Source organism: Lotus japonicus, chromosome 3 (genome assembly GCF_012489685.1).
Source record: "Lotus japonicus ecotype B-129 chromosome 3, LjGifu_v1.2".
NCBI lineage: Eukaryota > Viridiplantae > Streptophyta > Magnoliopsida > Fabales > Fabaceae > Lotus > Lotus japonicus.
Genome location: NC_080043.1, coordinates 80744288 through 80766384, shown reverse-complemented (window position 1 = coordinate 80766384; position 22097 = coordinate 80744288). Strand labels below are relative to the sequence as shown.

Here is a 22097-nt window from a genome sequence, read left to right as displayed (position 1 = left end):
AAAAGAAATAAACTGGAAATTGTATTGATAGTGCACTGAATCCTCTGGTGGAAACCAGAAGCAGTGTTTGAAGAAGGATACAAGATGAAAATCCAGAAAGTAAAGATAATAGAGCAAATTCGAGAATGCTCCAGCTCTCCCAAGTCCTAGCCAAAATCAGCCTACCTCACTCTCTCTCCGTAACAAACTTATATTCCCCTAGCTAATAGTTGTGGGCCCATTCTCATCATTTAGGATCTGCCAGCTCAGGTGGTTATTTGGGGAATCATAGCTTCTAGAACATTAGTCATCAGATGTTGCTTGGGCCTCCTAGTATAAGTCTTGCCAAACCTGGCCAAGAGCTTGGGTTTGCAACAATTTATAACAACGATGACGGAAACAATCAAACTTCGAGGCCAAAGAATGAGAGAACTTTCGTCACATCCATTGTAATGTACATGCTGGCAACTCATCACAATACAAACATATCCTCTCGTCTAAGATTTTGTTCAATCTGGCCTGGGTTTGTAAAAGAGAGTTCGTGGATAGATGTCAAAATAATTACAAGTAAAATGAGGAAAGTGGCTTAATGAATGATCATAAATTATTTATTGTTAAAGGCTCAAACAATACTTAATGCATCTTATCTAGGTCTATTTAGCGGAGTTTTTAACAGCATTAACATCAGTTCAAAATAGTAAAAGAGCGTATGTAGTAATTAAATATGGTACACACACCGACAGGAAAAGTTTCTTAAGCTGCAAGATTAGAAATAAACAATAGAGATACACCGTTGTGGGGGATTATAAATGATATGCAAAAACCAAAGGTTTCCTTTATGTGATTGCACGCATATATCAAACCTCAAGTTGAAGCCTCTCTTTCCAAACGTATTCTCTTACAACCTTTCTCATCACCTTGGTTGCTGGTCGTACCAACCCGGTTTTCCTTGGCCTCCATGGAACATCTTTTGTAGGGCTTAAAGCCTGTTCGACGAGTATTGAGCTTTCCTTGTTCAAGCCCAATGGTTACCTGTCCTTCCTCGTTAATTTCAAAGAATGGCAGGTTTTTCTGCATTCCTTCATAACTAGAACTGCATTTCTGGCGGTCAACGTCGTCTTTATCTTTGTCATCTGTGTTTAGCTTGTCGTCCATGATGTTGTCCAATTGATGATCCTTATTTTTCAAATTCTGTGGAGGTGAAAAGCTTTGAGGCAGCACCTGTCTGGAGAATAGAGCCCGAAAGGCCACTCGCCCCTGAAAATAATAGGGCCATGAGAAGAGACACAACATATGACATCATTATTATTAAATTTCATGAAAAGTAAACTGGGATACCTCTTCAGAAACCTCCTTCCAAGAATCAGTAAGGTTGCTAACAGTTCTATAACGACGGTTAATAAACTCAGCAGCTAAAAGGTTAGCATCAAGAGTTTCAAGCTCTTCCTTCCCTTTCTCATCCTTTTCTAATGCATCAGTCTCCAAATCGCTACTAGAGGTGTTGGAACCACATGAGGAACGGTCAACCAGGGTTTTGCCCTTCGTTATATTGGAATCAAGGTGCTGAGAAACTTCTTTCATCTCATGATCAGTAGCCTTCAATAAAGTATGTAACTTGGCATCTCCATTCTCAGAATCTGATGATGTAATAGTTGGTGACTTCAAAGCTGAATGTTGAGTTTGTTGAGCTTCAGAGTGTTCTGGATCCAGTATCTGACCTTGCTGAGGAGGATTTTGTATATAAGTATTTCCTTGCTCTATCTCCGACGCTGGTCCTTCATCAGTATTCACTGATGGAACAGCAGTCACTGATGCAGGAGGGAAGGCAAAAGCAGTATGGGGAGGAGCACACATAGGAAGCAATCCATGAGTTGCCCACCATGCAGTTGCAGCAGCAACAGTAGCAGCTACAATAGCTGCCATACTTGGAGGAGAGCCCATTTGCCTACATGGAAAACCTCCTTCGGAGCACCTAGAAGAATCTGCTAAAGTTTCTGGGCGTGCATGGGGCCAATATGTAGCAGCAAAACTTGCTGCAGCATGAGCTGCTGGATTTTGCAGCAAGTTAGAGACAACAAGGCTTGAAAATGTGGAGGACATGTGAATAAATGATTGGTAATCATCTTGATTATGTTGTGTGAAGGGAGGATAAGGAAGAAATGATTGGTGAATAGACGATTGTCCTGTGTTACTTTGACTTTCCCCTGTGTTTGATGCAGCTGAATTGGTAAAAACCTTAGGTTGCCCATTAACCTCTCCTATTGGCTGAAATATGGAGTCTCGTAACCGCATATCTTGAGATGGATTTTGAGTGTTTGTGCTTACATTCCCATCAAAAACTTGCACAGTAACATGTCTAGGGTAATTCTGATTGCTCTGCATTCCATCTATTGTAAATGCACAATTAAGACCATCTGTTTTCTCACTTTGAACCAATTTCACTTGTGAAGCTTCAGAATCCTCCAACTTGGAGTCTTTACTACAGCCATTAGTCTGTTTTCCATCATTGGTCGCCAACTTTCGATTTCCAAGTTCAATAGTGATAAAAGATTCATTTGTTCCATCTAGTGCTATTACCTCTTTCAGTGAAGGCGTAATCTCCTTTAAAGCGCCTGAACTTCCCCAAGGCACTGACGTTGATACTGAACTCTTGTTTGCTGAAGATACAGAGGAATAAGGTACATCTGGGCCAACAGTAAATACTTCTAAGTGGTCTCCGTCCTTATTTTCTTTTACAGTTGTTGGACCTTCGTCTACATTATGTTTCTAAAAAAACAAGGAACAAACTGAATTATTTCACCCGAAGGAGAAAATGCAAAAAGTGTGAAAAGTTACATACAAAAAATTAAATAAATAATAACCTCTGGAAGTGGCTCTTTTTCCAAGTCCAGTGTTAGTTTAACATGCGAAGATTCAACATGCGAAGATTCCACTGAATTGAGTTTTACATCCTTTTCTCCACTTTGTAATGTTGCAGTGACAGCACTCGACTTCCGAGGATAAGGATTGCTTGGTTTTCTTTTAGGCCTTGGAGGGGGAATGTCAATATCAATAGCTTGTCCAATTGGAACACCCTTCACCAGGGCCTCTTTCTCCAACTGAGTAAAAATCATAATAGCATTCTCAGAAAGTTTACCCTTACGTAGATTTTCCAAAGTACTTCAAAAAAAAAAATACAAATAGCAGTAACATACATTTCAGTGTCATACACAGCAGAATCAATTATGTCTGGTTTTTAATCAACTACTACATTTCATGAAAACTTATAAAAAGAAACATCCAGAAATATCTCCAATCAAGAATCAAGATGGGGAAAAACTCACCTCTATGTATAATCAAGGATTATCCATATGGATTTGGTGGGCTGGAAACTGATTGTAGTTAAAAAAAAAACATAAATAACAACTCGATTCGTTGAAGACTCCAAAATTCTTGGCATCACGAAAACGAGACGCATTCATGGTGGTAGTTCTATGAAACAAGAGAGGTCAATTGCTACTCCCTAAGGGTGAGTTTGTGAGTTGAGTTTTGGAGGGTGGGAAGGGAAGGGGGAGGCTTATGAGAAGCCCTCCCCTTATTTGCGAGATTTTGAAAGGGGGTGGGGGAGGGTTTGAGACATTTTTAAAAACCCTCCAAAACCTCTTTTATTTATAATTTTTAATACCCCCAAATTGGGGGGTTTTGGAGAACTTAGAACTTCCAAACAAGGGAAGGGCTTACCCCCCCCCTCCCCATCTATTGCCCTCTCGTCCCCTTTCCCTCAAAGTCTTCCCATCTCCTCCCCTAAAAACTCTCAAACAAAGCCTAAAAGTTTGCGGAAGTTATCATGTTAACTAAAGCACAAACAGAACTAAGGGGATTTTGACATTAAATCTTTCCATTTTCACAGAAACGAATCTTTTAACAAAAAGAATTTAGAATTATTCTGGTGTTTGGTGCTCCAGAGAACTAAACTGGGAAAGCCGCTCTCCTCTATCGGAGGGTATGCCTTTACCTGTCGTTAGGAGATGTCGCGTCTAAGATATCATCAAGTAGTTCTATGATTGAATTCTATCTTGCCTAGTATGGTTGGTCAGTTGTGTATTGTCTAGTTCTTTGAGATTATCTTCTGAAGAGGCATTTCATCAGCAGATACAACAGCCATGTAGCATCATCTTTATTTCCAAAATAAAAGAGTCTGACAAGGTCTTTTTTATGTAAATAAAACAAAGATGATGCTTTACCTGTATGGTTCGATTATCACTACCAGAAAGATAGTGTCATCTACATACACAATGAAGAAAGTGCACCCATCAACTGAATGACGATTAGAAACTGAGTGGTCAGCCTCACTCTGAGCCATACTAAACTGCTGAACTACAATGCTAGATCTCATGAACCCTAGGAGATTGTTTGAACCCAAATAAGGACTTGCAGACTAGTCTTGAAGACTTCTCCTAAGCAACAAAATCACCATGAAAGAAAGCATTCTTGATATCAAGTTGATAGAGATGCCAGTGACAAATAACAACAATGGACAAGAATAATCTGACTGAGGCCACAACAGAAAATGTGTAACCATAACCCAATCTGGAGAGTTGTGTATAGCCTTTAACCACCGCAAGAGCCTTGAGTCAGAAGGTGGAGAGTTGTGTCTAGGCTAACTTTGACGGTGAAAATTGACCTCCAACCTACAACATGTTTCCCTGGAGGAAGAAGAGGAACGGGGTCCCAAGTGCCACAGTTCTAAATAGCATACATCTCATCAATCATAGCTTGTCCCCAACCTTGATGAGATAAGGCATCACCAACAGCCTTAGGAAAAGACACGTAAAACAAGGAGAAAATACAAGCATAATGCAAATGAGACAAGCGATGATAATCCAAAGTATCATAATGGGTAGACGGATTACTATTTGAGAGTACACCATTCTAAAACTGTTACTGTAGCTCAATCTCTTGTGACCGTCATTGAGCAAAAGACTGAATTTGAGGAAGATAATCGCCTTTCTACCTATGAGTATAAGGAGTATCTTCAGTTTAAGGCGGCCCAGCATGCTTCTTCAGCCATTGTAGCACATACCGGTAATTTTACCGCTTGCCATTCCCACTCGGCTGGATCCTGGATTTTAGATTTTGTTGCCCCTGTTTCTGATTTATCATCTATTACCATTCCCAAGCGTGTTCAGGAAGCACTATCCCATCCAGGATGGAGACTAGCTATGATTGTTGAGATGACTGCCTTGGAATCCAATCATACATGGATACTTGTTCAGCTTCCTACTGGAAAATCTATTGTAGGATGTCGGTGGGTTTTTACAGTTATTAGGTGAAAGCATATTTATATATCTGCATGCCCCTCATGCAAGAACCCATTGGAGGTGAAGTTTGGACATTGCATAATCCCACCTTACCTTCTGCTTAAATATTTTTATTGAAGAATAAGGGCAAAAAACAAAGGAACTCAAGACCACGTGGTTATAGAAACAATGATAGCATGTCATAAACCATTCCAAGAACGTGAGTTATTAACTTAAGACACGTAAAGGATTTTACATTACATCTCTAACACACTCAACGTCACAATAAAATATTTCTCATTCAAAAAAGCACCCAAGAAGTATTATAACCATTATTTCCTAACCCCACACAGCAAAATGAAGGTAGTTCAATTTCTCCTCACATGTGCCCTGCTCAAACAGCAAGACCCACTTCACTTAAAATCTCATGTTGTCAACTGTTACACCTCACAAAGCAAGGAAGATGCAAATTTTAAAACCCCCTCCTCCCTAAAGATGTCAAATTCACAATATGTCCACAGTCCACACTAAGACCTTTCTTTTTATTATTAACTTCATGTGGGCTCAACCCAAGGCAATACCTAACACACAGAACACTACTAGATCATTTATGATAAATATGACCCACTATTGCTAGAACCCTAAGACTATACTAGCAAAATTGTCTAAAATCAAAATAAGCAATAAATAAAGAAAATTATTGCCTTGCCAAAGTGGTGCAATTTCTTCCTAAGAGTCTCCATTCACTGATACTGTAAAGTACGAACCATTAGTTGACTAAGTTAGAAGCTGGTATTAGAGGATAATACCGTGTCGGTGCATGTTAAATTCACCGTGGGATTCTACTCAATTAGAGAGTTTGGGATACTGGTGATGAAAGGATGACAAAAAAGAAAAGAAGCTTCCATGACAGAGATGATACTCATTCTTTTAACATAAAATGATAATATTTCCTATTTAAAGCATGCTACTTTCACAAACCAATATCATCATCTCTATACATACTTCTCTGCCTACTATAAATACTTTAATTTTTGCAATCCCATATAAAAAGTATCATCATTTAAAATCAACCTGAGAAGCCCTTTATCTCAATTTTCTCAAGAGTAATATTGTGTGTTTATTATTAAAGAATCATTCTAGTTTCCACTTTCCATGACATTTGAATCCAACCAGGGAAGGTACTCATTTAGTTAGGCTTTTTTTTTGTTTCAAATTGAAATCCTGATATAGTTTGCAGTTCGACAGATCTTTTATTTGATAGAACACAATTTAGCGCAGTTCGACAGATCTTTTATTCATAAATTGAATCAAACAAGATACGGAACTGATAAATAAATCTAAAGCAAGTCAAAATAAAGCATAGCTAAAAAATAAGGACCAACATCATTTCAAACATATAAAGCAAAGTAAAAGGCACCCATTGACCTTAGTAAAGAACTTCTGTGCATGGCTCCTGATTTGCACAGCAGACTTTGTTCCTATATGCTCTGCAAAGCACAAGGAAAACAGCAAAAACCCCAGGCCATGTGAGGGGAAAAAAGACAGTTTCAATTCAGAGTTAGTTGAATATAGAGAGAAGTTCATGTCTTTTTCTAATAGGATATTAGACTACTCATTTGCAGAAATGAGCAATAGAAAATTTTGAAGTATTGATAATGAACAAACAATTACCTTCTATGCGCTGCCATGCTCGCCCATGTAGCTTCAGAGCTTCGAGAAACCTATTATGCTCCTCCTCCGTCCATCGTTCTCTTTGCTTTGTGATTGTATATGGCTTTCTTGTCTGCACTAACCAAGTAGCTACTTAGAAAACATTACCAAGCTTTACTGATTCCCTTTCAAGAGAAACCAACCAGTCAATCTATGATAAATTGATAATCAATAATAGCCTAACCTTAACAATCACTTCTTCGCTAGAGGAGTCCGCCGCATCCATTTCAGGACGTGAGCAGCTAGCGGCTAGCGCTGCTTCAGATCTTCACGGACGAAGAGCGTATACAACGAATACCTCCTTTCATTTTTTTGTGATGCGAAACACGGTTGAAACTGAGCAGAAGAATCTGCAGGTATGGTGATGCTACTACTACTACTACTACTGCAAAAGAAACAAAGCGAGAAACAATAGGTAGAGATCCGTCTCTGTTTCGTATCAGAAGGAATAAGCATTCCAATTCACATCTCACATGGAAAATTAATGCATTAAAGACGATAATCAAATTTAAAATTTTCTAGAATCAACCGCTTCTCCGAATGAAGAATACAAGAAATTTTCCTTAATCAGAATTCTCACCAAAACAACGAACTTCACAGCACCAAAACCTTTCAAAAGCGAGTGAAAGCACAATCAGTACTAAAATCTAAAATCACATCCAACAACAACAACAATAACCATCTCTATGTTCACTTTCTCAAATACTTTACTAGTTTACTATCACAGCAAATTTCCAATCCTCCTGTTTGGTTGCCGAGAAAAACTCAAAATCAGAGAAATTAAACTCAACAGAGTCACGCTGTGAGTAGTAAGCAACAGCACCTGTTAAATCCAAATCGAAAGCAAGTAAATCGATTCTGGTTGAATTTTCTCGGGAACCAAACAGAAAAAAGCTAAAACGAAGGAAAAGGAATACCTCGGAACAAAGACATGCCGTGGACGAAGAAGAAGAAGAGAGTGATCGTCACCGGACACTCGCCGGAGGATTCATTTTCAGTTTCAGATCGGGAAAACCGCCAGAAATCGAAGAATCGAGAAGCGAAACGAGAACAACGAAGACGAAGCAAAAGCAGAAGTGTATGTAGTGAACTGTGTAAGCGCGAGGAGCAATCTCAGCCACTATAATTTCGGGTGGGTTTTTCTTTTTTTCTTTTGAGTTTTTATATTTTTGTGACTGAGAAGCAACGGCTCACAGGATTGCGACAAGTGGCGTTGTGTTACTGGCTCGTGATGCTGATGTTTACTTTTGCACTTTTCTTATTTTTTTTAATTATTATTTCTGGCTAAGATAATCTATTTTCTTCCTTGATTCTCATCCACAAACTCCATTGCTGATGGTTTAGGTCCGTTAAAAAGCGTTGCCAACTTGTGATGGTGGGGTCGGTTGGCTACGTGGCCAGGACTGACCGGTTGTACTCGGTCACCCGGTTTCGACACGCATGGGTCGTGCGGCATAGTGGTTTCATAATTTGCCAGCTTGGTTTACTCGCTTTTTTGTGACCGACACGTGGCTGTCTTCTGGAGTTTTATAGATAGAGTGAGAGTGTCAGGTGCACGTGTTTCTGGAAAATGTTATGTTTTAGGTAGCTCAACGCAAGAGCTAGGGACAAAAGAGCTTGGGAGGGTAAAGAGTGAAGGGTTTAGAGTTCGAACATTAAGGGGGCTAAATTACTAATATTACCTTTTTTTTTTGAAAGTGTAATTTACTCTTTTTTTTTTTTTTTGCTTACAATGAGTGGTACAAAAGACTACAAGCACTAAGGCATTACAAACCCATCCTGAAGATGGTGATCATGGCTGAAATCTTGCACCAAAAGAGAATGACACTCCCCAAAAGGGAACTCGAACCAGTGTTCACCATACTGTAGGTCGAGGCCAAGTTTCGCCAAGTAATCCGCAAGCCCGTTGGGCCCCCTTGAGGTGTGAACACCTAACATTTGTCTATAAAAAGTGAAATTAGGTTAAAAATTAGGGTATCTTTTTAAATCTTTCAATAATTTTTTATATGATTGTTTAAATAAAATAAAAACAAAAATTTAAAAGCTTAAAAATAATTAAAAACATAACTTTTAGTATATATTTAAACATTAATAATGATATTAGAATTTAGACTTTAAGCACGCCAACCAAGATCAACGTCGGAAAAAAAAATGGAATATGTTGAGTAGTGATTTTTGTTGACGTAAACTAGTGATTGTTATATTAAAAAAAGTTAATAATGATTGTTACATGTTTTTTTTTACTAACCATGGTTTATGTTGAGTTAAATAGAATATTCCGTGAGAATCTTTAACAATGAAGTTAACTCTGTTAAATAGAGTAGGGTGGTGTGTATATTTTCAACAAGAATGACGTTAGGTGTTTTTTGTAAGACCCAAAATTTTAGAATTAAATAAATAAATAATTTCCAGCTCACGCATAGGATTCTGTGTAAGCGTGAGAGGAACTTGACTTTCGTTTAATGTTTGGATTAGTATTGGACTGATATGGGCGGACCGAATCATTTTACTTTGGGCTTATCATTATCATTTAACAAATGGGCCGGGCAACCCATGGTCCAGCCGGGCCAAAACCCAAGCTATAAATAAAAGAGGACCGCCCAAGCGGCAGGGATCCTATCATTTTCACGCATTTTCATTCACTTTGTTTACTTTCGCTTGCTCTCAAACTGGTTAGCCTTTAGTCTGCGGTTCTATACCGGAACATTGGCGCCCACCGTGGGGCCGAAGGATACTTTCCTAGGCTTCAATTTTCACCACGATGGTGACTCGATCCGGGGCGAACGGGGAGAGGAGTCATGTTCAACAAAATGATGTTCCTCCCGATGCTGTTCAGCGGATCATGGACGATCTCAATGAACTTCGTCAACATAATCAACAGTTACAAAATCAACTTACTGATCTCAATCAGACTCAGGGTTTACGAGAGGGCGATCGAAGAATGGCTGAGACGGTAGTGGACTTTCAACCCTTTACAGAGGAAATAGCGAACACCGCCGTCCTAGACAATTTGAAGACGCTAAAGCTTGATTCTTATTATGGTGATTCAGATCCAAAGGACCATTTAGTGTATTTCAACACGAAAATGGTCATTGTAGGCGCATCAGATGCATTAAAGTGCAAAATGTTACCATCAACTTTCAAGAAGTCAGCGATGATTTGGTTCACGACTCTGCCGTCAAGGTCAATTGTTAATTTCACGGAATTATCTACAAAATTCTTGTCTCAGTTTTCTACCAGTCGTGCGCAAAAAGTAACTCCGGCGACACTATTCAATGTTCGTCAAGGGCCGAATGAGACTTTGCAGTCTTACATGGGGCGTTTCAATCAATTATCTGTTCATTTGGAGGACAAAATGCCGGAAATTTGTATTGCAGCTTTTGAATTGGGTTTGAAGCCGGGTGGTTTGAACAGTAATTTAAGTAGAAAACCTGTGGAAACAATGGCGCATTTACGCGAAAGAGTACAAGGATACATCAGGGAGGAACAGAGCGATCAGATCAAGAACAACCGCCCGAATGCAGCGGTTACAAACCAGAAGCAGCAGTTTGAGATGAAGAGAGGAGCGGTTACAGATCAATATTCGAAGGGATGGACTGAACGTGGCAACGCGGGGTATAACAATCGCAACCGTTATAATGGTCGTTTTGATAACCGTTCTAATTTTAAAAATCGTGTTCAGTCGTATGAGATGCGTAGGCCGGGACATTCAATGACGTGGACCCGTAATCAAAATGATCGTACAGTGCCGTTGGCGGTTAATTTGACCGAAGCTTTACACGCATGTTTGGAGGCGAATGTTATTCGTTTTCCACGGCAGCCCAAACCGTCAACGGGTTATGTGGATAAAAAGAAATGGTGTGAATATCATAGGATCTCGGGACATAATACTGATGATTGTTTTACTTTGAAGAAGGAGATCGATAAATTGATAAAGGCTGGGTGTATGAAACAACTTGAGGGGCAGATGGAAAAGATGTTTGTTCATGATGAAGCAGAAACTTCAACGAGGCGAACCGAAGATGGAAAAGAGATTGCGAATGATGGGAAAAACAGACAATCCGAAGGGAAAGCGAAGGGGCGGATGTAAGATCAAAGTTTTGATCTAGTAGTACAACTCTATGTTTTGATGATTACAAGTTAACCTTTTGATATGAACAATTGTGGTACTCTAACGTGTTTTTCTGAGTGTGCTATTTACAGGCTCTGACCTCAACTCAATCTCACACAAATCAGAAGCACAGTGTATAAAGAGCAACCCAAGCAACGCTTTCGCATTCACCATGTTCAGTATGAACAGTGGAAAAGCTTCAGAAGTTCTGAAGTTATACAAACTCTGATGTGGACTCAGTCACTAGAAGCTCTGAAGACCCAGAAGTTCTGATAACCAAGAAACACTGAAGGTTCAGATGTTCTGATGGTGTAGAAGACTCTGAAGTTGCAGAAGCTGAATAGTGGAAACTCTGAAGTCCGGAAGCAAGAAACTCTGAAGGCCATGTTCTTCCCTCTGAGTTCAGAATCAGAAGATACAATGGTCAGAGGATCTGTGCTTTCCCTCTGACTCTGATCAACCGGCTTCACAAGTTCCAATATGAAGCATTCCCCTGATCAGAAGTCTCCTAGGTTTATAGGTCGCGTCGCTATCCAAGTACAAAAGCAATTGTACCTTCCTGACGACCTACCTAACAGTCTCAGACACAGCAGAAGCTGGATTTTCCAGAACTGCCCTCCAACGGTAGCATTTCTCATGCAACGCTCAACCCTAATCCTTGGAGTATATAAAGAGGCTGAAGACTGAAAGAAACGGCCAGAAGCATTCACATACGCGCAAGACAATCTTAAATTCTTCTAAGCTTTCTTTCATCTGAAATTCATTGAGTTTACTATTAGCTTTTTAGAAGCAAATCTCTTGTAAACAATTCTTTGATAAACAGTTTGTTTAGTTCCTTTAGGAGATCAAGGCTGATCGGATCCTAGAGAAGACTAAGAGAGTGAATCTTAGTGTGAGCTAAGTCAGTGTAATTGTTAGTCACTTGTAGGTTTCAAGTGCAGTTGTAACTCTTACCTGATTAGTGGATTGCCTTCATTCTAAGAAGGAAGAAATCACCTTAACGGGTGGACTGGAGTAGCTTGAGTGATTTATCAAGTGAACCAGGATAAAAACCTTGTGTGCTTCTCTATCTCTTATCTTTAGCACTTAAGTTCTCGAAAGATTTGTCAAAATCTTCAAGGTGGAAGTTTTATACTGAAAACGTTATTCAAACCCCCCCTTTCTACCGTTTTTCATACCTTCAATTGGTATCAGAGCGCAAGTTCTGATTACCACACCTAACAGTGTTCAGTGATCCGGGCCGGTGTGAAAAACAATGGCTGCCACCACCAGTGAAACTCAAAGAGATGGTTACAATGCAAAGCCTCCTATGTTCGACGGTCAAAGGTTCGAATATTGGAAAGATAGACTGGAAAGTTTCTTTCTGGGTTTCGATGCAGATCTCTGGGATATTATTGTGGATGGCTATGAGCGTCCAGTTGATGCAGATGGCAAGAAGATCCCAAGGTCAGAGATGACTGAAGATCAAAAGAAGCTGTACTCACAACATCACAAAGCAAGAGCAATTCTTCTAAGTGCTATTTCTTATGAAGAGTACCAGAAGATTACAGATCGTGAGTTTGCGAAAGGCATTTTCGAATCTCTGAAGATGTCTCATGAAGGAAACAAGAAAGTCAAAGAATCAAAGGCATTGTCTTTGATCCAAAAGTATGAATCCTTCATCATGGAGCCAAATGAGTCCATTGAAGAAATGTTCTCCAGATTTCAGTTGCTTGTAGCTGGCATACGACCTCTCAACAAGAGCTACACAACAAAAGATCATGTCATAAGGGTCATCAGGTGTCTTCCTGAAAGTTGGATGCCTTTAGTGACTTCAATAGAGCTCACGAGAGACGTTGAGAATATGAGTTTAGAAGAACTCATCAGCATTTTGAAATGCCATGAGCTGAAGCGCTCAGAGATGCAAGATCTGAGGAAAAAGTCCATAGCCTTGAAATCTAAATCTGAAAAGGCTAAGGTTGAGAAGTCAAAAGCTCTTCAAGCTGAAGAAGAGGAATCTGAAGAAGCATCAGAAGATTCTGATGAAGATGAGCTGACTCTGATCTCCAAGAGACTCAACCGCATCTGGAAGCACAGGCAGAGCAAGTACAAAGGCTCTGGGAAGGCAAAAGGAAAGTATGAGTCCTCAGGCCAGAAGAAATCATCAATCAAGGAAGTCACATGTTTTGAGTGCAAAGAATCAGGGCACTACAAAAGTGATTGTCCAAAGTTGAAGAAGGACAAGAAGCCAAAGAAGCACTTCAAGACGAAGAAGAGTCTGATGGTGACATTTGATGAATCAGAGTCAGAGGATGTTGACTCTGATAGTGAAGTCCAAGGACTCATGGCTATTGTCAAAGACAAGGAAGCAGAGTCAAAGAGAGTTGTTGACTCTGACTCAGAATCAGAAGGAAATCCTAACTCAGACGATGAAAATGAGGTATTCGCTTCTTTCTCTACCTCTGAACTGAAACATGCATTGTCTGATATTATGGATAAGTATAACTCCTTATTGTCTAAGCATAAGAAGCTGAAAAAGAACTTATCTGCTGTTTCCAAGACTCCTTCTGAACATGAGAAAATTATTTCTGATTTGAAAAATGATAATCATGCCTTAATCAATTCTAACTCTGTGCTTAAGAACCAGATTGCTAAGTTAGAAGAAATTGTTGCCTGTGATGCCTCTGATTGTAGAAATGAATCTAAGTATGAAAAGTCTTTTCAAAGATTCCTAGCTAAAAGCGTGGGTAGAAGCTTAATGGCTTCAATGATCTATGGCGTAAGCAGAAATGGAATGCATGGCATTGGCTATTCTAAACCAATTAGAAATGAGCCCTCCGTGTCTAAAGCTAAATCCTTGTATGAATGCTTTGTTCCCTCTGGTACCATATTGCCTGATCCTGTACCTGCTAAAGTTGTTAAAAACCCTCTTAAAAAGGGATCCTTCTCTATGACTAAATATCATGCAAATATTCCTTTAAAATATCATGTTGAGACACCCAAGGTGATCAGAACCTCTGGGGTAACTAACAAGAAAGGACCCAGAAAGTGGGTACCTAAGGACAAGATTATCTATGTTGCAGATATCCTTGATAGCTCCACTGAAACACCAATCATGGTATCTGGACAGTGGATGCTCGCGTCACATGACGGGAGAAAGGCGTATGTTCCGAGAGCTGAAACTTAAGCCTGGAGGCGAAGTTGGCTTTGGAGGAAATGAAAAGGGTAAAATTGTTGGTACTGGTACTATTTGTGTAGATAGTAGTCCATGCATTGATAATGTGTTATTGGTAGACGGCTTAACACATAACTTATTGTCTATAAGTCAATTAGCTGACAAGGGTTATGATGTTATATTCAATCAAAAGTCCTGCCGGGCTGTAAGTCAAATCGATGGCTCTGTTCTATTTAACAGCAAGAGGAAGAACAACATTTATAAGATCAGATTATCTAAGTTGGAGGCTCAGAATGTGAAGTGCCTTCTGTCTGTTAATGAAGAGCAGTGGGTATGGCATAGACGGTTAGGGCATGCCAGTATGAGAAAGATTTCTCAGCTGAGCAAGCTAAACCTTGTCAGGGGCTTACCCAATCTGAAGTTCGCTTCAGACGCTCATTGTGAAGCATGTCAGAAAGGCAAATTCACAAAAGTCCCTTTCAAGGCAAAGAATGTTGTCTCAACCTCAAGGCCGTTGGAACTTCTGCATATCGACCTTTTTGGACCAGTGAAAACTGAGTCTATAGGTGGCAAGAGATATGGGATGGTTATCGTTGATGACTATAGCCGCTGGACATGGGTAAAGTTTCTAACCCGCAAGGATGAGTCTCATGCTGTGTTCTCTACCTTCATTGCTCAAGTGCAAAACGAGAAGGCTTGTAGGATTGTGCGTGTCAGAAGTGACCATGGTGGAGAGTTTGAGAATGACAAGTTTGAGAGTCTGTTTGATTCCTATGGAATTGCACATGATTTCTCTTGTCCCAGAACTCCTCAACAAAATGGTGTTGTTGAGAGGAAGAACAGAACTCTTCAGGAGATGGCTAGAACCATGCTCCAAGAAACTGGCATGGCTAAGCACTTTTGGGCAGAGGCAGTAAATACAGCATGTTACATTCAGAACAGAATCTCTGTGAGACCAATTCTGAATAAGACTCCTTATGAATTGTGGAAGAACATAAAACCCAACATTTCTTATTTTCATCCTTTTGGCTGTGTTTGTTATGTTCTCAATACTAAGGATAGATTGCATAAATTTGATGCTAAGTCTTCTAAGTGTCTATTACTCGGTTATTCTGAGAGATCTAAAGGTTTTAGATTTTATAATACTGATGCTAAGACTATTGAAGAATCTATTCACGTTAGATTTGACGATAAGCTTGACTCTGACCAGTCAAAGCTAGTTGAAAAGTTTGCAGATTTAAGCATTAATGTTTCTGACAAAGGCAAAGCTCCAGAGGAAGCTGAGCCAGAGGAAGATGAACCAGAGGAAGAAGCTGGTCCCTCTAACTCACAAACTCTGAAGAAGAGCAGAATCACTGCAGCTCACCCTAAGGAATTGATTCTGGGCAACAAAGACGAACCAGTCAGAACCAGATCTGCCTTCAGACCCTCTGAAGAGACCTTGCTCAGTCTGAAAGGATTGGTGTCCTTAATTGAACCCAAGTCCATAGATGAAGCTCTTCAGGACAAGGATTGGATTCTGGCCATGGAAGAAGAATTGAATCAATTTTCCAAGAACGATGTTTGGAGCTTAGTGAAGAAGCCTGAGAGTGTCCATGTTATTGGAACGAAATGGGTATTCAGAAACAAGCTGAATGAGAAAGGAGATGTAGTCAGAAACAAGGCAAGGCTAGTTGCTCAAGGCTACAGCCAGCAGGAAGGAATAGACTACACTGAAACATTTGCTCCAGTAGCAAGACTGGAGGCAATCAGACTGTTGATCTCTTTCTCAGTAAATCACAACATAGTTCTACATCAGATGGACGTAAAGAGTGCCTTCCTAAATGGTTATATCTCAGAGGAAGTCTATGTTCATCAACCCCCAGGTTTTGAAGATGAGAAGAAACCAGACCATGTGTTCAAATTGAAGAAATCACTCTACGGTCTGAAGCAAGCTCCCAGAGCATGGTATGAGAGACTTAGCTCATTCCTTCTGGAGAATGAGTTTGTAAGGGGTAAAGTAGATACAACTCTTTTTTGCAAGACTTATAAAGATGATATCTTAATTGTGCAAATTTATGTTGATGATATTATATTTGGTTCTGCTAATCAATCTCTATGCAAAGAATTTTCTGAGATGATGCAGGCTGAATTTGAGATGAGTATGATGGGAGAATTAAAGTACTTTCTGGGAATACAAGTTGATCAAACACCAGAAGGAACATATATCCATCAGAGCAAGTACACTAAAGAACTTCTGAAGAAGTTCAATATGCTGGAATCTACAGTGGCCAAGACTCCAATGCATCCTACATGCATTCTGGAGAAAGAAGATAAAAGTGGTAAAGTATGTCAGAAGCTCTATCGTGGCATGATAGGTTCACTTCTATACTTAACTGCATCAAGGCCAGACATACTATTTAGTGTTCATTTATGTGCTCGTTTCCAATCAGATCCAAGGGAAACTCACTTAACTGCTGTTAAGAGGATCCTAAGGTATCTGAAAGGCACCACTAACCTTGGCTTGATGTATAAGAAAACATCAGAGTATAAGCTTTCAGGTTACTGTGATGCTGATTATGCTGGAGATAGAACAGAGAGAAAAAGTACTTCCTGAAATTGTCAATTTCTGGGAAGCAATCTAGTCTCATGGGCAAGCAAGAGGCAATCAACCATTGCACTATCAACTGCAGAGGCAGAATATATCTCAGCAGCAATATGCAGCACTCAGATGCTCTGGATGAAACATCAGCTGGAGGATTATCAGATCCTTGAGAGCAATATCCCAATCTATTGTGATAACACTGCTGCAATCTCATTGAGTAAGAATCCTATCTTGCATTCAAGGGCAAAGCACATTGAGGTAAAGTATCACTTTATTAGAGATTATGTACAGAAGGGCGTACTTCTTCTGAAGTTTGTTGATACTGACCATCAATGGGCAGATATCTTTACAAAGCCCTTAGCAGAGGATAGATTTAATTTTATTCTGAAAAATCTGAACATGGACTTTTGTCCAGAGTGAAGATGGATCAGAACCTCTGACTATGATACTTCTTGATCAGAAGATGTCTAGTCCATAAGGTAACTCAATCAGAGTGTGTGTACCCACTGGTACTGACTCTGAAGCTGAGACAGCAACACGTGTGTCAGTTTTTCTGATGCATAGTTCCTTGTGCCCGTGTGACAGTCTGTTATGATTGCGTGTAGATGTGCTTCTCTCCTGTGTGTGATTTGTGTATTTACTGTTACTATCTATCTTTAATTTTCAACCGTTGATCTTAAATTGCTTTTTGAATCAACAACGGTTATTTGTCAAAACCCACTATACACACACGATCTCTTTCACTTCCGGTTTTTACTCTCGCTCTCTCTGCCTTTTTCGAAACCGCTCATCCTCGATTTCTCTCTCGATCTCTCTTCATCTTTCAACCTTCATCTTCTACCTCAAACCTTCAACCGCTTCAAAAATGGTGAGGCAAACCAGAAGAGCTACTGCAGATGCACCCCAGTTCCCTCATATGGTAGTTGGTCTAGCAACGGGTCAAAGGGGCCCTGAGAATCCGACACAAGATCAAGGTCAAGCTCAAGAGCAGTTTGTTCCAATTGCAGAACGGGGCTGTGCCGTTCACTGCGTATATGCTCCTGAGGAACTCCAAGTCCTGGCAGAATGGAGATTCGACCTCGACAACCTGGCTACAAATGGGTATGATCTTCGTCCTGAAGTCCAAGTTCAAGGTTGGGGAAATTACTTCAACAGACTTCGAGGACCGGTGTATGATAGATTGGTCAAGGAATTCTGGAAGCACGCCGACTGCGATGATACTCAGGTGGTATCTCACATTCTCGGAAGAAAGATCATCATCACAGAGAAGTCTTTCGTGAATTTGCTGGGTGCAGACACTGCTTTTGGGTATCGTTTCCAACTCACGGAATCGAAGCTGAAACCCAGCACCAAGGATACAATCAACCAGGCCCTGTACACTAATTTCAAACCGGGCAAGACGAATTACAAGGTGATGGACCTTCATCCCAAGCTCAGGATCTGGCACAAAATTTTGCTCCACTGCATAAACCAGAGACCAAAGGGCAGTTCTCCAGACTACATCAACTTCAACCAGAAGGTGATGTTGTTCTTCATCCAAGACCAGAAGAAGATCTGCCTTCCCTACTTCCTGTTCTCCTACTTGAAGGAATGTATCCGGAAGTCTCGTACCACTGCCTCCATCAAGTCAGCAATCAAGTATATCCCCTTTGGGAGACTGCTCTCAGACTTTCTCATTGAAAGCAACCTGGTGCAAGATCTGGTCCATGCTGGATGTGTAGAGGATCTGACCACCATTGTCAGTGATGTCTTCACTGCAAATTCTCTGAAGAAGATGGGTTTGGTCCAGAAGAAAATCGCCCCTGCTCGTGAAGACACATCTTCTGAGATCAGAAGTAGAAGGATGCCTCTGAATGACTACCCTCTGTGGACTCAGGCAGACAATCCTGACGCCATTAGGTGCTATGTTGAAGACCTAAGGGCTCAAGGATTCGAAATTGATCTCGATGATTTCTTCAGCAGACTGCCGCCAGCTCCAGAGTTTCCTTCTCCTCCCAAGAAGAAAGCTCAGAGGAAAATGATCCTAGAAGAATCTTCTGAGGATTCAGATGTTCCTCTGATCAAAAAGAAGAAGAGAAAGCCTGATGATGGTGATGATAGTGATAATGAGGATGGTCCTCCTAAGAAGAAGAAGAAGCAGGTCAGAATCGTGGTGAAGCCTACTCGGGTGGAACTAGCTGCTGAAGTGATCAGAAGGACTGAACCTCCTGCCAGAGTGACTAGATCATCAGCACATTCAAGTAAGTCTGCACTTGCTTCTGATGATAATTTGAATTTATTTGATGCACTCCCTATATCTGCCATGCTCAAACACTCCTCAAATCCCCTCACTCCTATTCCTGAATCCAAACCAGCTGCACAAACCACCTCTCCACCACATTCCCCAAGATCTTCATTCTTTCAACCTTCCCCTACTGAAGCACCTCTCTGGAATTTGCTCCAGAACCAACCCTCTAGGTCAGAAGAACCAACCTCTCCCATTACCATTCAGTACAACCCATTATCTTCTGAACCCATCATCCATGAACAACCAGAGCCCAACCAAACAGAACCACAACCCAGAACGTCTGATCACTCTGTTCCCAGAGCATCAGCACGTCCTGCTGCCAGAACCACGGATACAGACTCTTCCACAGCCTTTACACCTGTATCCTTCCCAACCAATGTTACTGATTCTTCTCCCTCCAATAACTCTGAATCCATTAGAAAATTCATGGAGGTCAGAAAAGAAAAGGTGTCTACCTTAGAAGAGTATTACCTCACTTGTCCAAGCCCTATGAGATATCCTGGCCCTAGACCTGAACGTCTAGTTGACCTAGATGAACCTATCTTGGCCAATCCTTTACAAGAGGCAGACCCTTTGGCTCAACAAGCTCACCCTGCCCCTGACCAACAAGAGCCTATTCAACCAGAACCTGAACCCGAACAATCAGTGTCTAACCAATCCTCGGTTAGATCACCCCATCCTCTGGTTGAAACTTCAGAACCTCACCTTGGAACCTCTGAACCCAATGCTCAAAGGTTTAACATTGGTTCTCCACAAGGTGCCTCTGAAGCCCACAGCAGCAATCACCCAGCCTCTCCTGAAACCAACCTCTCCATAATTCCTTACACTCACCTCCGACCCACATCTCTCTCTGAGTGCATCAATACTTTCTATCATGAAGCTTCTTTGATGCTACGCAATGTGCACGGTCAGACTGACCTCAGTGAGAATGCTGAACGTGTGGCTGATGAGTGGAACAATCTGGGCACTTGGCTAGTGGCTCAAGTTCCAATTATGATGCAGCTCATGCATGCAGAGGGAAGTCAGAGCATTGAGGCTGCAAAGCAAAGGTTTGCTCGAAGGGTGGCTCTTCATGAACAAGAACAGAGACACAAGCTTCTTGAAGCTATTGAAGAAGCCAAGAGAAAGAAAGCTCAAGCAGAAGAAGCTGCACGTCAAGCAGCAGCTCAAGCTGAACAAGCCCGATTAGAGGCAGAACGACTTGAGGCTGAAGCTGAAGCTCTTAGATGCCAAGCACTTGCACCAGTAGTGTTTACTCCTGCTGCTTCTGCTTCCATTCCAGATCCTCAAGCTGCTCAGAATGTTCCTTCCGGTTCTGCTCAGTCAAGCTCATCCAGACTCGACATCATGGAACAGCGTCTTGACACTCATGAATCCATGCTAATTGAAATGAAGCACATGATGATGGAACTTCTGCGACGAACTGATAAACCTTAGTTTTAGGATCTCTTCGTTTTTCTTTTTCTTTAACGTTGTTTTATTTTTGTTAAACTCTGTTTCTTTTTTTTTACTTATTCTACTTTGTTCGTTTGTGATTATCTATGCATATCTATATATATTTGTGTCACATATGTTTGCAAAAATCTTTTTATTCATCATATCTTTATGTTTACATCATACATTCTTTCCCTAAAGTCTAGAATGGAGGATCCCTCCTCATTCTTCTGCACTCCTGGCGCTGCTCTGACCTATCCTTCTCCAGACGCTCCAGTGCATACTGGATGTTGCTGAGCCTGTCCTTTAGCTCATCCCTCTCCAGAATCTCTTCTGCGGTCTTGAGCTTCTCTTCCAAACTCTCTTTTTCTTCCAGCAGCTTGAGTTCAAGCCGGCTAAGTTCTTGCACCTCCTCCACGAAGGCAAGAAATTCCCTCAGGTCTCTCTTCAACTCTGGACGCAGGTCCTCCTCCAGCAGTGTCCGTGTCAGCTCCGCGATGGTCGTTGTACCCTCTGGATGCCTGATGTTCAGGAACAAGTCCTCCTCAAAGGCCTTCTTCCTCAGCTCTTCTAGTGCTACGATGTATGATGCCATTTTTTTTTTTACTAAAAATTGTTCGAGGTGTGAAGCTTACCTTTCTCTCCAACGCTTTATATAGGCTTCACTTTCTCTCTGAAAGTTAATGCTCCTACGGTTTCTCGAGGTTAAGTTCTTGGTAACTGACCCTTCTCTTTACTCACTTGACCGGTGGTAAACGTTCTTCTCTTGCATTAACTCTTCTATTTATTTCGCCTAACTCTGATTCTTGCATCGTCTTCATTTCCTTTAAACTTAGACCTTCTCTAAGGGGGAGTACCTTGTACTTCAAGCTAAGTTTTTCACACCCCAAGCTTTTTGCTTATGACAAAAAGGGGGAGTAAACCCAGTTTTTGATGTGTAAGATGTGTTAGTGTGATTTATTTTTTCTTTTGGAGAATTTAAGAGTTCCACCTTCATGACCATAGATGTGTCACTGGGCAAATACAAGGAATACATTTCACTTCTTCTGAAGTGATTCTAAGTTGACTCTGATACCCAAGACTCTGATACCTTGTCCATGACTCTGATTACTTATGCGCTCTGATTGCTCGATTTTCATCTATGTCATAAGTTTTTCACTCTAAACTCTTATATCATTTAGCTCAGAATCTAGACTTTACTAACGTTTTCATCAAGTATTAGATTCAGGGGGAGCTAAGCTCAGAATCAAGCAGTGACTTGAATTCAGAATGAGCAAGATAAACTATTCACATCAGGATAAGTCTTATTCTATATCTCTAAACTCTGAGTGAATTCAGTTTAATGTTTAAGAATTTTTCATCAAAAATCTTAGTTTTGTCATCATCAAAAAGGGGGAGATTGTAAGATCAAAGTTTTAATCTAGTAGTACAACTCTATGTTTTGATGATTACAAGTTAACCTTTTGATATGAACAATTGTGGTACTCTAACGTGTTTTTCTGAGTGTGCTATTTACAGACTCTGACCTCAACTCAATCTCACACAAATCAGAAGCA

At 40.6% G+C, this 22097-nt stretch overlaps 1 protein-coding gene across 4 annotated transcripts; it reads right to left on the bottom strand.

The window, feature by feature from the left end:
* Positions 1 to 674: 674 nt before the first annotated feature.
* On the bottom strand, positions 675 to 8098 carry LOC130746349 (protein LATE ELONGATED HYPOCOTYL-like). 4 transcript variants are annotated; one of them, XM_057598953.1, is made up of 8 exons: positions 7889 to 8098; positions 7552 to 7794; positions 7156 to 7356; positions 6933 to 7044; positions 6687 to 6748; positions 2841 to 3077; positions 1318 to 2745; positions 675 to 1236 (listed from the first exon to the last, which is right to left on the bottom strand). In XM_057598953.1, the coding sequence occupies exons 3-8, from the start codon at positions 7195 to 7197 to the stop codon at positions 844 to 846; spliced, it is 2274 nt and encodes a 757-aa protein (XP_057454936.1). In that variant the 5' UTR covers positions 7198 to 7356; positions 7552 to 7794; positions 7889 to 8098; the 3' UTR covers positions 675 to 843. The 4 variants fall into 4 exon arrangements, with proteins under 4 accessions (XP_057454936.1, XP_057454934.1, XP_057454933.1 ...); XM_057598951.1 differs by having other exon boundaries at positions 7552 to 7580; XM_057598950.1 differs by having other exon boundaries at positions 7156 to 7794.
* Between the last annotated feature and the right edge of the window lie 13999 nt (positions 8099 to 22097).

Bases quoted from the DNA above. Each gene is read 5' to 3' on its own strand.
- LOC130746349 (XM_057598950.1), bottom strand. From the start codon at position 7,197: ATGGATGCGGCGGACTCCTCTAGCGAAGAAGTGATTGTTAAG. The intron at 6,749-6,932 runs GTAATTGTTTGT...TGTGCTTTGCAG, and splicing joins AGCATGGCAGCGCATAGAAG to AGCATATAGGAACAAAGTCT. The intron at 2,746-2,840 runs GTTATTATTTAT...TTGTTTTTTTAG, and splicing joins AAAAAGAGCCACTTCCAGAG to AAACATAATGTAGACGAAGG.